Genomic DNA, 16,610 nt, shown 5'->3' with positions numbered 1-16,610 from the left:
TGGTGGGAGCTGAGGTGAGTATTTTAAAACTGTCTAACTCTCCCTGTGAATGAAGTTTCACACAGTTAGACTTCCTCATGTGGTTGAAAAAAATGCGTCATTCAGTCTCTTCTTACAAACCTTAACCCCCCCCCACCCACCCACCCATCCCCCAGCATGGTCCTAAACCTAATCTCAGCATGCATACAGGCTCCACAGAGACAGGAAGCTCAGACCGTAAGGCGACAGTTTGACATGTGGACGCGTCTCAGACGTCTGAGCCGTTAAACTGGACGCACCTTTACAATGACGACTAGAAGAAGAAGAAGTTTTCAGCAGAATAAATCAAAAGGAAGGTCCAGGCTGAAGTTTCTGTTCATATTCAGAGTCTGTTGTGTTTGAACAAAGCAGCCATTAGATGAAGTCAGGCTGAGGATTTATGATATTTAGAAGAGATTGGAGCTGGACTCGTTCCCCTGTCCCCGCTACTTCTGTGTAACACAGAGAGAGACAGATATAGAGACAGAGAGAGACGGAGACAGAGGCTCTGTTTGTGGCTGTTTTTAGTTTTTGAGGGAAACCTGAAGACGAGTCCAGTCCGTCCCAGTCTGGACTCGTCTGTTTCTTTGTTCCGTTCTCGTCTTGCAGTGTTTCAGGTTCAGTCGGTGTCACTCAGAGTTTAAACTGTTAAAGGAAACAACATCCGTCCACAGCTCCACATCAGTTCCTCTTATGTCTTGATCTGACAGATCAAACATCATTTGGCTGATTTTGAATTGGTTTCCAACTAAACGGCTCTGACTGGTCACATTTATCTCTATTTTATCTCTGTGTCTCTAGAAACGCGTCTCATAATGACCTCGGTGACATTTTGAGACAGAAACTAACAAATGTTTAAATGTTTGCAGAGTTTAAAATGCGTCATCAGCCCGCACCGAGCTCAGCTTCCTCTTAACTCTTCATCTGATCTTATTTCCTGGTCTGAGGCTTTTTTCATCTCCGGGACGTGTGTTTTCTCAGAAAGCGTCAAAGCGCAGAGAGCAGCTGAACGTGTGTTGACTCTGCTGCAGGCCGACGCTTCGTCCTCCCGTCGGTTCCTCAGTAAATGCAGAAGTGTGGCGGGTTATCGTTCAGGGAAGTGACTCTTTAACGCGCCGAGCCCGGCAGCTTTACACCAGCAGGGACCAAACAGAGCATGTGACATGTTTATGTTGGCGTGTGATGGATGCGAGGGTTCCCAGAGCAAACACGTCCCCTCGTCCCTCCACGTCCTCCTCCTCCTCCTCCTCCTCCTCCTCTTCGCTGAGGAGCAGGGCCGTGTTGGTAAATACGAGGCGACGAGAACGCAGGAAGAGAAGCGATGACGGGAACAGGAAGAAGCGTCCGCTCGCTATCTGTCCCCAGCAGGACGCCCGTGCTTCTCCCTCTGTGTGACGCAGACTTCATTCAGCGGCTTGTGTTTCAGATCTGATCTGTCCATCTGTCTGTCCATCGGTCCTCAGGATCCCGTCTCCTGAGTTTGAGTTCATTTCATCACATGGTGGCGCTAAAAGAAGTAGACGAGAAATTACCACAGAGAGACGGAAGATGTCAACGAAGACAAGAAATTAGAGACAAAAAGATGCTAAACATGCATAAAATTACCTTAAAGAGACAAAAAGAAACTAAATAACGACAAACTAATCAAACTAAACGACAAATCATTTCAGACTAAACACGGTTTTACTTTTAGAGGAATTTCAATCAGATTCTGAATGAAAAAGCTTGACTCAGATGAATGAACCCAAAGGCTTCAGAGAATAATGCTAATAGTGATGCTAATACAGATGCTAATGCAGATGCTAATGGTTAGCGCTGCTAGATGTTTAAATATGTAAAGGATTCATCTCAGAAAACAATCAATCTGTGGATGAATCGATGATAATAAAAAGCATCCGCCATGTTTGTAGTTTATAAGCTTCTTGTCAGATCGATAGTTTCTGTTAACGAGCGTCTTCTTTAACAAACTGTTGATGGAGGACAGAGGTCGGTTAGTGGACCGGTCCATGATGGACGCTCTGATTCTTGGTTTTATTGCCACGTGATGTTAAACATGAGGTGAAACGATTCTTGGTTTTCTTTTCTTTTTACACGTTTAGCATCTGGCGCTGATGTGGTGGCGCTCCGTGGCGGCCGGCGCTCAGGTTCTGGTCATAGAAATAAAAAAAATAACAGCAGGCTTTGTCTCCGTCTTCCTCTCCGTCTGCCGCTTCTCCCTGGAAACAAACAAAAAAAAAAAGGGAAGAAAGAAAGAAAACATAACATACATCTCCATCCCCTTGTTTCTATGGCAACGCAGCAGCAGCAGCAGCAGTGAGGAGGAGACGAGTGGAGCTCATAGCCTCCTCCTCCTCCTGCCCTTCCTCCCTTCACGATGGAAAAAACATTATAAGAGAGAGAGAATAAGAAAAAAGGTAAAAAGAGGAGGATTCATAGTGGGGGGGGGCGTGGAGGGAAGGAAGAATGAAGGGATGAGAGAGAGAGAGAGAGGTGGAGGGCAGAGGGAGGCAATCAGTGCTCGCTCTTGTGCAGGATGGAGTATCTATGGTAACCTGGGGCTGGTTATCAGAAAATTGAAGTCCCCTCTGTTTGTCTGGTCTGTGCTCGGCCTCTCTCTCCATTCAGACGCAGCGTTTATCTCCTTCAGCTTCATATTCTGCTCGGGATCATTATTTGGCAGCTAACAGAGAGACGGACAGACAGACGGACAGACAGACGCGACGTTTACTCTTCCAAGGAAATGAGAAATGTCCCCAGAACCAATATTTACCCTGGATGTCGTCTGTAATGACAATCCTGTATGTTCACAACATGGATTCAGGAGGGGGGGGGGGGACGGAAGAGCCAGCTCACTCTATCAGGCCTGGAGGGAGGTGTAAATAAAGGAATAGCATGTTTGTTCTTCACCCTGAGGGAGGAGGAGGGGGGAGGAGCTGCCTTTTTGCTCCAGAGAGAGAGAGAGAGAGAGAGAGAGATGGATGCAAATAACGAAGAGAAGCACCTGTCTGATGTGTTTGTGTTTATCCTCCGTCTGCAGACGTGGAGGCTTTCACGGAGCTGAGCCTCGTCCAGAGTCGGGTTATCGTCAGGAAGTTGATCTGGAAAATAAATAATAGACACGAAACGCACGAGCACTGCAGACTGTTAGAGAGGACGACGGAAAGACACGAGAAAGACTGAGAATAGAAAGACAGAAAGACGCTAAAAGATACGATGAAGACACAAAATAACATGAAACATGGGCTGAAAGAGAAGAACACACAACGACCACGAAGAAGTTAACATGACAAAAAAAAGAGAAACACAACAATGACAGAGAAAAACTAAACAAACCCAAACTAAGAGCAGACGTCGTTGTTTCTCTTTTTACTTGGTTTGTCTCTTTGATAGTTTGACTACTTTTGTCTCTTTGTAGTCATTTTGTATCGTTTTGTGGTTGTTCTGTGTAGCACTGTGTCTCCTTGTGGTTGTTTTGTGTAGTACCGTCTCTTTGTGGTTGTTGGTTTGTGTAATTTTGTAGTTATTTTGTCTCTTTGTGGTTGTTTTGTGTAGTACCTTGTCTCTTTGTGGTTGTTTTGTGTAGCACTGTGTCTCTTTGTGGTTGTTTTGTGTAGCACTGTGTCTCTTTGTGGTTGTTTTGTGTAGTACCGTGTCTCTTTGTGGTTGTTGGTTTGTGTAGTTTTGTAGTTATTTTGTCTCTTTGTGGTTGTTTTGTGTCTCTTTGTGGTTGTTTTGTGTAGTACTGTCTCTCTTTGTGGTTATTTTGTGTCTCTTTGTGGTTGTTTTGTGTAGCACTGTGTCTCTTTGTGTCTGTTTTGTGTCTCTTTGTGGTTATTTTGTGTAGTACTGTGGTTGTTTTGTGTAGTACTGTCTCTCTTTGTGGTTATTTTGTGTCTCTTTGTGGTTGTTTTGTGTAGCACCGTGTCTCTTTGTGGTTGTTTTGTGTAGCACTGTGTCTCTTTGTGGTTGTTTTGTGTAGCACTGTGTCTCTTTGTGTCTGTTTTGTGTCTCTTTGTGGTTATTTTGTGTAGCACCGTGTCTCTTTGTGGTTGTTTTGTGTAGCACCGTGTCTCTTTGTGGTTGTTTTGTGTAGCACTGTGTCTCTTTGTGGTTGTTTTGTGTCTCTTTGTGGTTATTTTGTGTAGCACTGTGTCTCTTTGTGTCTGTTTTGTGTCTCTTTGTGGTTGTTTTGTGTAGCACTGTGTCTCTTTGTGTCTGTTTTGTGTCTCTTTGTGGTTGTTTTGTGTGCTACATGATGACACAGAGCTCCATGATGCAGTTTTCCAAAGACAGATTAAAAGCATATCACGGTTGATGATTGCAGCCTAATTCTGGTTCAGCTCAGCCTCAGCTGCTGACGTCAGCTGGGCCGTTTGTGTGGATATCCAGTTAATCTCCCATCAACAGTAATTGGTGCTAAATCATTCTTTGACGTTAACTCGACTGATTCATTTACTGCTCTTTCTGGATTACCGACAGAAACGCAGCTGCCGTTAAACTCCTGCAGTAGGTTAGAAGATGTTCAGGCTTGGTTTCCTCGTGGCTTTCGCTCAGCCTTGTTATTTTTATCTGGTTACCCCTTCTCTCCCTCCTCCACCCCCTCTCCTCCACTCTTTCTCTGAAGACTCGTCTGTTCCTGACTCCGGAAACTTGTGGTCATTTGTCAGCGTTTCTGTAATCATTTTGAGACTAGCAAACAGGTTGTGGCCTGTTACTCAGCTGCACAGCGATGATGAGTCTGGGATCAGAGCTCTGCCTTCACACCAAACTGTTGACCAACGTTAGAAAACTCAAACGTGTCCAAGCAGAAAAATACCTGAGCTCAGAATCAAACTTATTTTTGTTTTATTATTACTTTTTACTAATTAACTGCAGCGGCTCTAAGAAGAATGAGTCATTTTTATTGGTTCATTTATCTGTTCCGTGCAAAACCTGTTGTTCTGGTCATTTTTTATGTCTGTGCTGCTTTTCATTGCTTCTTAGTGGTTGTTTTGAGTCTCTTTGTGTTTTTTTTACGTCTCTTTATGGTTGTTTTGAGTCTTGTTTTGATCGTTTGTTTGTCTTTGTTGTTGTTTAGCAACAATTTGGTAATTTTGTGGTTGTTTTGAGCCTTGTTTTGTTGTTTTGATTGTTGCCTTTGCAGCTTTTTATCACCTCTTTGTGGCCTTTTTATTCCTCTTTGTGGTTGTCTTGAGTCTCATTTGGTTGATTTGTTTGTCTTTATAGTTGTTTAGCATCTTTGGTCATTTTGTGGTGGTTTGAGTCTGTTTTTAGTTTTTTTTTGATCACTTGTATGCTTTTGCAGTTTTTTAGCACCTCTTTGTGGGGTCTTTTTTTGTCGCTCTCTCTTGTGTTTTTTACGTCTCTTCGTGGTTGTTTTGAGTCTTGTTCTGATCGTTTGTGTGTCTTTGCAGCTTGTTGGCCCTCTTCTGTGGACATTTTATGACTGTTTGTGGTTGTTTTGGGTCTTGTTTTGATCGTTGTTTGGCACCAATTTGGTCATTCTGAGGTTGTTTTTAATCTGTTTTTATTTATTTTTTGATAATTTTTATACCTTTGCAGCTTTTTAGCGCCTCTTTGTGGGGACATTTTATGTCTCTTTGTGGTTGTTTTGAGTCTCCTTTTGTTGCTTTGATGCTTGTTTTGATCATTTTTATGTCTGTGTAGTTGTTTGGCACCTCTTTGGTCATTTTGCGGTTGTTGTGAGTTGTTGTGATAGACTACCAAACAGATTGTGTGTAGTGATGATGAGTCTGGGATCAGAGCTTCACACCACACAGTTTTTTTTTCTGTGTGTTGACCTAAAGCTCTTTCTAGGTGATGTTTGTGTGATTAATGGCTTTTGCTAAATTGATTTTCCACCTTGTTTCTGCATTCAATGACTGCTCACTTGGAGCTCCATCAAATGTCAGGCTTGATAAAGACGGCTGTGTACCGAGGTTTTGTTTGGCCTCTTGTTTTCTCAGGGCAGGTTAGTCCGGGATATGTTTTCTTTTGGTCTTTCCAGATGACTGCCAGTAAAAATAAATGCCTTTTCTTTTTCTCCCGCGGCTCTGTTTAAATACACAGTATGAACTGTAAATGTTAGACAGCTGCTGACTGATATCCTCTCTCTCTCGCTCTCTCTCTCCTCTCCAGCCCACCGGTTACATGGAGACGCCATTGTCCTACAGCTCCATAGAGGACCTGCAGCTCCTCTCATGGGACAACGCTCCAAAGTACTGCGTCCAGCTCAGCTTCCCTGGAGGCACCGTCCTGCTGCAGGTGATGCTCATTTTCCTTCCTGATGTTTCCTGATGTACATAAAATCAGTACTCAATCCAGAACTGGACAGAGTTTGAAGAGACCTTTTATATTTGTGTGACATTTATTCTAGCCGTGAGCCGAAAGAACACAAATGAGCTTCTTTTAGAACGAAAATAACGGTTTCAAAACAGTGACATGAGACACAAAGAGACACAAAACAAAAAAGACAAAAAGACTACGAAGAGACACATGACTACTGAGCTACAAAGAAACACTAAACACTGTCAAAGAGACACACAACGACTACAAAGATACACCAGGCAACAACAAAATGGCCTCAAAGAGACACACAAAGAAATACAAGGATACATAAAACTACTGCAAAGAGACACAAACTAGAAAGAGATGTAGAGACACAAAATGACAACATAGAGACAAATACAAGCCTCAGAGAGACAAAATACTAAAGAAACAAGTGGACCCATGGCCAGTTTTATGTCTCTTTGAACCGTGTCTCTTAGCATTTGATGCTAACTTGCTATTGATAGTCATTCAGAGGCTGCAGCTCCTTGAGTCTGCGTCTCTCGGTCCTCTTCACGTTGACCTGGGGTCCGTCAGCAGAGACAAGGACACGTGAATCCTGCCAGTGTAGTCTGGAAACTGTGAGCTTTGGCAGAGCCACCTTACTTCCTCTCATGTGTCACAGAGACTTGTACAAACAGATGAGATGTCTGTGGACAAAGTGGAGCTTTGCCTGATAACTGACCAGATCACTGTTTGGTCAGTGGCCTGTAATAAATGTTTAAACTGAGATCAGTGTGGAGGCGGAGGCGGAGGCGGGGGCGGAGGCGGAGGCCGCTTCCCTCCAGACCTGGTCCTGCTGGGAACTGTTCCCTAGAAAAAGCTATAAACCAAAAACTGACTGATAGTGAGAGTTATGTTTTAATCATTTATTTTTTGAAGGTAGCTGCTCGTCACCTCTTAACGCTCATTTAGTGTCTGCTGGTTGTTGTTTGTCTTGAGTCTCTTTTTCTATTTGTGGCTGGTTTATGTGTCTTCGTAGCTGTCTGACACTTATTTCTCATTTCTCTCATCTTTGAGTTTCCTTTTCTTCATGTTCTGTCTCGTTTCAGTTTTTTTTAGTCTCTTTCCGGTTGTGTTCATTTTATTTGTGTTGATTTGTCTCCTGTCTTTATCAGTTATATGTCTTTGTCTCCTCTTTCTGCTCCTTTAGCCTCTTTGTGTTTGTTTGAGTCTCTTTTTGTCAAAGATATGTAGAAATGATTCAGATTATTTAAACTGATCCTAATCACTAAAGATTTTATTTTTACTTTTGATTGAAGATCACACCTCCATCCACAACTCTAACAGGAACAAATCATTTTTAATTTAATTTATCGTCCATTTCCTGCTCTCTATCTGAGTCCAGCTCACATTCATCTAAATAATATTATTATTATTATTATCTGCAGCTGTAAATGTGATATAACCACAGCTGTTTTCTACAGTTGACCAAGGACATATAAAATGAAAAAGGTAGTAAAGTGAACGTGGTGACCTGCAGGAACCAGGTTTATGGGCCCGTCTGTGGTCCTGGTCCTGGTCCTGGTCCTGTAGAGCAGAGCCCTGGCTGGAGCTGGGGGTCAGCAGTGTGTTCCCACCTCCTCAGCTGTGTTTGCTTTTCCCCGCCGGTGGTTTTTTTGGAGCGCTGCCCGACGCTCAGCTGATCCAGGATCAGTCGAGCTTCTCCCAAACGAGTTGTGGAAAATTTAATGTGGTGGGAAAAAAAAAACTGAGGATGGTGGAAGGTTAAAGCTTGTGCAGCTGTTGTTCTGTGTGAAGGTGAAGAGAAGATCTCCACTAATAAATCAGTCTGCTCCTCTTAGGTCTATTTTTGTTGCATCGCTGCGTCTCTTTGTGATGATTTAGTGTCTAACGTCGTTTATTTATCATCGTCTCACGTCTGTGTGCTCAGTGGTTGTCTCCTGGTCTTTGTATGTCTCTTTTCTTTAACCTCTTGCGTCCCTACATTAATGTTTATGACTCTTTGTGTCTCTGTGTAGTCGTCCACAGGTCTTTTTGTGTCTTTTGTTTCCTGTTTGTGTCTTTTAAAATGATTTGATGTCCCTTAATGTTTGATTTTTAAACGGTGCTTTGTGAATGTTGTTTCTCTCTGGTAATTTCACATCTCTGCGGTTTCTTTGCCGTTTTGGGTTTTCTCTTGATGTCCCTTTTTTCGTCTCTTCGTTACTGTTTTGTGCCATTTTTGTTGCCGTTGGAGTCGTTGTCGTTGCTTTGCTTCTCTTCATGGTGATTTCTGTCTCCATCTGTTTTCTAATCATTTTATATCATTTCTTGTGTTTCTTTGTGATCATTTTATGTTTATGGGTCTTTTATGGTCATTTGACGTCTCTACATTGTGGCATCTTTTGTGGTTGTGTTGCGTCTCTTCTGTCATCACTTGGACTTGGTCTTTCTTTAGCATCGTTTTGTGTCCTGTGTGCTTGTTTTATCTGCTGTCTTTTTTGCATCGTTTGCATTTGTTTTTTGTCTCTTTAGTCATTTTGTCTTGTTTCTTGTGTTGCTTTACGGTCATTTTGTGTTGCTGCTGTGTCTCTAGGCAGCGTTCGTCCATCTTTTTTGGTCTTTTTGAGTCTTTGTCGTCATTTTCTGCAAATATTTCTCTTTTAAAGATGTTTGGATTATTTCTGTGTGTATTTAGTTGCGTTGCCCGTCCTGCAGGTTGCTTGCTGTACATTTCCCTTCTTGTCGATGTGATTTTAGGACGTTTCATTCTCCTTTAATCTTCGTGCTCATCCTTTTTACGTCTTTGCGTCCCCACGTTAATCTTTGCATCTCTTTAAACCCACGTTGTGTGTCTGTGTGTAGTTTGTCTTGTTTCCTTAGATCCAGGTTCAGTTCTCACACGGTGCCGTAAAGTCACCACCACTTTGTGTTGTCTTTTTTTTTAATCTGGTGTGAGGAGAATCTCATGGTAAACAGCTGAGCTCCTTCAGTGGCGCGTAGAGATGAAGCCGCCGCTATCTGACTGGAGACGGTACGTCCTGTCCTGGACACCCCGTCCTCCACCACGGACCAGTTCTTCCTCCAAATAAAGACGTTATTTAGCCAGCGATCAATTACTCCTCTGGTAACGAGCTGTGGAGGAGAAGGAAGGAAGGAAGAATGAGCCCGTTATTTCAGATCTAAAGGAGTCAGAAGTTCATTCATTCATTCGTTCATTCGTTCATTAATGACTGAGTGAGTCCTGGTAGGTTGATGTCTGGCTGGCAGCAGGTGAGACGTGTCCAGGTGTCCGTCCTCTCGCTCATTTATTCATTAAAGACGCGTCAGACTTGGCTGAGACTGAACGGAGGAACTCCTTCGTGTTTCTCACTTTCACAGGAAGCAAATGTCTCGAGTGTTTTTACTCACCGCTGTGTTCTCCCTGCTGAACGCGGCGCTTTGTGCCAGCGTTGGTTAATTATTCAATTCGGTTTTATTTCTATAGCGTCAATAACAATACAAATCGTCTCAAGACTTTACAAAGTCCAGTCTGAACCCCCAGAGCAGCCTGAAGGCGACGGTGGCAGGACAAACTCCCTTTTAACAGGAAGAAACCTTGAGCAGAACCTTAAGCTCATATGGAGGAACCATCCGCCTGAGGCTGGACGGGTAGAGACAGAGGAGAGAGAGGAGAGGAGGAAGGAGATAAACATCTATCTGACTAAAGAGTACATGTAGAATCTGATGATGATACAAATACAACATACAGCTGATGATGTTACAGGACAGTTAGAGAATAGAAGAGGAATCATAGGCAGGTTGGAGAACTGTTCATTCAGGTAGGAGAGGAGAACTGCAGGAGGACATGAAGACTGGGAGACGTTTAGCTCTCTGTACCAGTTTAATGTCTTTAAAGTTGTCTTTCTGCTCATGTTGAGTCTCTTTTTGTTGTTTTGAGTCTTGTTTTAATAGTTTTTATGACTCTGTAGCTGTTTGCCTCTGTCTCTTTGTGATAGTTTTGTTTCACATCTTGTTGATTTCTGTCTTTGTCTCTGCTCCGGTTCGTCCTCCTGCTCATCGTGTGTCACGTTTAGGTTATTTTAAGTCTCTTTTTATCAGCTTGTTTCCTGTTTTAATTCGTTTTTACGTCTTTGTAGCCGTGTTTCACTTCTTTCTGGTCGTGTTTTGTCTCTTTGTGGTTGTTTTTCTGTGTCTCTCGTTGGTGCTCATTACGTGTGTCTTAAATCTTATGTTTTGCTGTTTTTCTTGTGGGATGTTGTGGAAGTGGAGACGATTATTTAAAGTTGATTTTTGCTGGTTGGTTGGATTTTATTCCACAGTTTAATTTCTCTCCTATGACAGATGACGTTTCCTCATCATTCCCTGATATTTAATTATTATCTGAGACGTATTTGTTGTTTTTATTTCTTCGGTTTGTTTTTAACCCGTTCCGTTTGTGAATCACTTTTGAAAACGTTCGACGTGAAACGAAAGCTTCTGTCTGAATGAAGTTGGGCTGATGACTGGCGGGACGTCCCAGAGATCTCCTCTAACTCTCAGTTTGTGTGTCTGTGTTGCTGCAGGCTGCTAACAGCTACCTACGGGACCAGTGGTTTCACTCCCTGCAGTGGAAGGTACGTTGAACTGTTTATTCATTCATTCATCTCCATCAGCTCCTCCCGTTAAAGCAGCAGAAAGGGAACGTGGTTCTTGTTGTGTGGAACATTTTGCGGCCCGGTCCAGACCTCTCTGGTGATTGGGCCTCGTTCAGCTTCGAGCTAAATGTGGATGTGAAGGGAAGTACGCCTGAAGGGTTCACCATCACATCCTATGATTTAAAAAAAAAAACTAAAGTCACTGAGAAAGCATCCAGATACAACTTCATACGCTCCCTGGCCACTTCATTAGGTACACAAGTGAATTCATTCTAAGATTTTTTTTTTAGAGAATAAAACGTGAAAGAGCTCACGTCTCATCTTCTGTCAGTAAAAGTTGTAAAATTCAAATGAAGGCCTAAACACGTCCGTGCTTTGGAAATGCTGATTCACCGCCCGTGTGTCTGCACAATCGGACTCTGAGCAGCAGATTTGCATGTTCCCCTACACAGCTACCTGGCCACTTCATTAGATACACTAGTTGAGTACATTCTAATGTACCAGTCCTGCTCTAAATCCTTTAGTTTCTGAGCAGAACCTCAAACCACAGCTGTTATAATACTATTATGCATTCACTCGTGTACCTAATGAACTGGCCAGGGAGTGTATATCTGAGCCTGTCGGTGACGATGCCGTGTTTTTCTGCAGAAAAAGATCTACAAGTACCGTAAGGTCCTGAACAACCCGAGTCGCTGGGACGTGGTGCTGAAGGAGATCCGGGCGCTGGTGGACATGGCGCTGACCTCGCCGCTGCAGGACGAGTCCATCCACCAGGCGCCGCTGCACATCATCTCCACCCTGCTGGCCGAGGTAGAGACACGTCTGAGCCGTGGCCCCCGGCTGGAGCAGCCACTGGGTTTCTCTTTAGGATTAAAAAAGTTTAAAATCTACAGACAGCCGGAGTTTAAATGTTTGAGTCCAAAGGTTCTGCATGCATCAAAAAAATCTGTTAGAAGACAGTGTTTATGTTTTAGGAAGGAACTGTTCACAATCTGCAAAATAAATCTAATAATAGATGAAGATGTATGTAAAAATAATAACTTAAGGGGCTAAGATATGTTCTTGATGTCTATTTATCTTCAGTTTTTATGATTTCATATTTTTCTTCATGATTTAAAGATAGTTTAGTGAAATAAATTCAGTCAGAAGCGAGAGTTGCTCAGCTGAAGTGTTTGTTGATCACAGTCAGTTCTTCTCTAAACTCGGTTTCCGTTTCTCTGCAGAACTCAAACCTCAGCCCTCAGGACCACGAGAACATCATCGTGGTGAGTTTAAAAATGGAAATTGATATAATCTACAACTTGCTGGCCACTTCATTAGGTACACCAGTGAAACCAGTCCTGCTCTAGATCTAGTCTCCATGAAGGTTCTGGTGTTCAGCTTAAGTTTCTAATAACTAGATGTTGATTCTACTGGGTTTTTATTCTGTAGAACTATTGAACTGACACGTGTTCCTATTATTTTGGCCACCCCAGTTTAACTACATCCTCCTCAATGATCATCAGGTGAATCACCTGACGCTGTTTCTACATCAACATTATTTAGATTAGAACGACTTCACTGGTGTACCTAATGAAGTGGCATGAGTAGTGACCATGTGACCTCAGTGGTGCCATCAGCTGACTGGTGTCTCGTTTTCTCACGGGTTTAAATCAAAATATGTTGACTCATGGTGATAAACCTTTGTTCTCGTGTCGCTCACAGATTTGAAGTGGGCTTTAATAGTTGTGCTTTTATTTTGAAAATCTAAGTTTAACTGATTGCTTTTAATCTGAAAATCTTTATTGAGATAATTAAATATGAATCTGTGTTTTCAGGCCATCGCTCCTCTTCTGGAAAACAACCACCCACCCCCGGACCTGTGTGAGTTCTTCTGTAAGGTGAGTCCTGGTCCTGGTCCCGGTCCTGGGTCCTGGTCCCGGTCCTGGGTCCTGGTCCTGGTCCCGGTCCCGGTCCCGGTCCTGGGTCCTGGTCCTGGTCGGTTTGTTGTCAGTGTGCGCCCGCCATCATGACGTCTGTATTGACCTGGTCGTCTCCGTGTGTTGCAGCATTGTCGGGAGCGGCCGCGGTCGATGGTCGTGATCGAAGTGTTCACCCCCGTGGTCCAGAGGATCCTCAAACACAACATGGTGAGAGTCCAGACGGGACGGTTCACATGAAACCAAAGAGAAAGATTTAAGAAGAAACTAAATTATCTTATTGACCTCTACTAAAAAATGTTAATGCACTTTATTGCAGCTTATTAATCCTTCGTATGTATATAATATTTATATAATATATATATATTTACTTCTGTCTTCAGTTCATTTGTTCATTTGCAAATTTTGTATTTTTTTTTCCAAAAAATTTTACTAAACTTTTATTTTATTTTACTAAACTTTTATTTATTATTTTTTATTATTTTGTTTTATTTTATTAAATATTTCAGATGAGATGCTGAAGGTTTCTGTGTTTATAATAAAATAAATAGAATAAAATAAAATGATTAAATAAATCTTATTTTATTATTTTATTATATTATCTTCACCTGTTGTTTTTTTGTTTTTTTACTAGTGGTTCACAGAAACACTCAGAAACCTCCAGCATCTCATCTGAAATATTTAATAAAATAAAATATTAATTAAACAAAATAATAAAATAAAAGCATCTGAAAATAGGATGAAAAATAAAATCGTCAGCTGATGTCATGGATAGAAATATGTGGAATAAAACTATGACTAAAACTCAAAAGGAAAGACTCAGTCAACACCAGCTACTAAATGAGTTTCTGGTTTTTACAGACCTAATAATTAATTGAGAAAAATAACAGGCAGATAACACGATAAGGAATTTTAATTACATATTTAAATAGTATAACAAGAAGGCAGGTTGTAGCTCTCATAACAACCTACAGCACAACATTTGTTTTAGGGGAAGCTGAGTGTTTTTAAGTCCTGCACGTTCCCAGCATCAGATAGAATCAGAATTAAAAACCACCGGTTCCTCTCTGACCACTTCCTCTTTTTATTCCAGTCAGTTTCATGTTTTTAATCGGTGCTAATGCCAAACGCCTCACCTGCCTGGTCTGAAGGAGTTTAGTGTTTGCTGGACTCGTTTGTTGATAATAAAACCAGACGGTGTTTATTTGGCCTCCATATCGTCCCTACATACATTAGACAGGACACACCCTGTCATGTTCCCACAGTCTGTTTTAGGACGCTGCTCTCTGAAGGCGGCTAGTTTTAGTCGTTCTAATTATATAAACCGCCTCTAACCCTCAGCTCCGCTCTGTTCTCTCTGAATTATATATTTGTACAAACGTTTGTTTCTGTGTCTCTCCGTCAGGACTTTGGGAAATGTCCTCGACTGCGTCTCTTCACTCAGGAGTACATCCTGGCTCTGAACGAGCTCAACGCCGGCATGGAGGTCGTCAAGAAGTTTGTCCACAGGTGAGCTTCTCAACCGCTAGCACCCTGTCCAATTAGCTGTAGCGGTTGTACTGTTAGCTTAACAGTTGGACAGGGCATTAGCAGTTGTCCTATGAGCTTCAGACAGGACGTTAGCAGTTGTCCTATTAGCTTAGCAGTTGACCTATTAACTCAAGTTGCCTTCTAACCTCTAATCTTTGCGTTGCAGCATGCACGGGCCAACGGGGCAGTGCCCTCACCCACGAGTCCTCCCAAACCTGGTGGCAGTGTGTCTGGCCGCCATTTATTCCTGTTATGAGGAGTTCATCAACAGGTCAGTCACAGACGCTAGCTGCTGCTGCTTCTTCTTCTTCTTCTTCTTCTTCTTCTTCACTCCTGGCTCACCTCACCACCTCCACATCTGATCTCCTTCAGCTCTGATTGTTTTCTTTCTCATCTTGTTTGTCTGAGGCAGCTCAGGTCAGAAGGTCGACAGAGAGAAGGAGTTACTCCTCCTCAGAGGCACAAAATGGCTTCTAACGCATTCAGCATCTCTTCAACGACCAGCCGTCCTGTTAGCTTCAGATGGAGCGTTAGCAGTTAGCTTAGCAGTCGTCCTGTTAGCTTCTGACACTCTTTTTCCAATCTTCTCCTCCTCCTTATTCTCTCCATTTTTCTCCTCCTCCTCCTTGTCGTCACCCTTCTCCTCCTCCTCCTCCACCTCTTCCTTCTCATCCTTACTATTATTTTCCTCCTCCTTCTTCATCCTCCTCTTTCCTCTATCTCTTTCTTCTTCTTTTCCTTCTTCTTTTCGTCCCCCTCGTCCTCCTTCCTTCCTCTGCTCAACCTTCTCCACCTCTTTCTTCTCATCGTCTACCTCCTACTTGTCCTCCTTCTTATTTTCCTCCTCCTCCTCTTCCTCCTCCTCCTTCCTCTATCTTCTTCTTCCTTTTCTTCTACATCAAATTCTTTCCTCCTCCTCCTCCTCCTCCTCCTCCTACCTCTCAGGTTGGATGTCGACCTCTGACCCAGTGCGTTGACCTCTGACCCTGGGCTGTGAGGGCAGAGCTCTGAGCGGTAATGAGTCCACGTTAGCAGGAAGTCAGATGAGGACTGAGCACATTATTCCATTTAGTGTCCTAAACTAATGTGCTCCGTCCCGCTCAGACACAAACACGCCCAGCGCTGAATGGAAAATAATTAAAAACTCAATCTGATTATGTTCATCAGGAACAATCCTCTCAAGTTGAGCCTCAGCTCTGCCTCACTTTCAAATCACCACTTTGACCAGTGACGTCGTCTCTAGAGGAACAAGATATGACGTTTAGCTTCGCAGCTTCGTCTGCAGCCCAACGAAAAGAAATAGAAGAGAAAATCATTAACCAGAAGTGAGGAGCTTCATTTAACGTTTATTACCTCCTCCTCCTCCTCCTTCTCCTGCTCCCCCATCCCTCCTCTTCTTCTCTTCCACCTCCTCCCTCCTCTTCAGTCTCCTTCTTCTTCTTCTTCTCCTCCCTCTTCTTCTTCTTTTTCTTCTCTTCCTCTCCTCCTCCTCTTTGTTGTTCTTTTTCTATTTTCCTTTTCTTCTTCTTCTCCTGATCCTCCTCCTCTTCCTCCCTCCTCCCCCCTTCTTCCTCTTCTTCCTTCCTCCATCTCCTCCTCCTCTGTCAGTATCTGATCACATCATTTGATTTGGTCTCCGTGGAGACGGTTCATCTCTGATCTCAGTCACTGATCATGATGAAGACCATGTCGTCCCGGTGCTTCCTTCCTGTTCCTCTTGGCTCCGCCCACTCGTTGCCTCACTAAAGTAAACTGGACGTTTGTGAGTCAATATTTTTCGAGTCTTTCTCTACATCCGTGTTCTGGTTCAGCTGCTGCACAAACTCTTCACCCTCCACTGACTTTCACACGTTGCTCTGCCAGAAGTCGGAAGCGTCCAGTTTATTAGGTACAGCCCCTCCTTCTAATGTTCACATGACGCTGATGAGTCAAACCAGGAATCAGATCAACTAGAAAACCTTCTGTTGGTGGAGGCTCTGAGGTGTCATGAGACCTTGGTGCCTTCCTTTGTCCTACGTTACTGGAAACTTCACCTTTACATCATTTCACCCCCTGGCCACTTCATTAGGTACACCAGTGAAGTCATTCTGGTCTAAATAATGTTGAGTTGACGTAGAAGCAGCGTCAGAACGGAGGTGATCTTGATGATCATTGTGGAGGTTGTGGTGCTGTTATTTAGCCGAGCCCACTATGTCAAAATATAAGGAACACGTGTCGGAGCAACACACTTTAAAAA

General features: G+C 43.0%; 1 protein-coding gene across 1 annotated transcript in view; it reads left to right on the top strand.

Annotated features, from left to right (window-relative positions):
• cmip (c-Maf inducing protein) overlaps window positions 1–16,610 on the top strand; it is a 36,868-nt gene that overhangs the window by 7,858 nt on the left and 12,400 nt on the right. Inside the window, exons 2-9 of the mRNA XM_084554598.1 lie at window positions 6,157–6,282; window positions 10,854–10,904; window positions 11,574–11,735; window positions 12,149–12,190; window positions 12,743–12,805; window positions 12,974–13,054; window positions 14,250–14,353; window positions 14,541–14,645. Of these exons, the coding sequence (XP_084410724.1) occupies window positions 6,157–6,282; window positions 10,854–10,904; window positions 11,574–11,735; window positions 12,149–12,190; window positions 12,743–12,805; window positions 12,974–13,054; window positions 14,250–14,353; window positions 14,541–14,645 (734 nt within the window). The remainder of the gene's footprint in view (window positions 1–6,156; window positions 6,283–10,853; window positions 10,905–11,573; window positions 11,736–12,148; window positions 12,191–12,742; window positions 12,806–12,973; window positions 13,055–14,249; window positions 14,354–14,540; window positions 14,646–16,610) is intronic.

This window comes from Chelon labrosus, assembly GCF_963514085.1.
Source record: "Chelon labrosus genome assembly, chromosome: 11".
Taxonomy (NCBI): Eukaryota; Metazoa; Chordata; class Actinopteri; order Mugiliformes; family Mugilidae; genus Chelon; species Chelon labrosus.
Note: the sequence above shows the minus strand (reverse complement) of the source record. Positions and strands in the feature narration are given on the sequence as shown.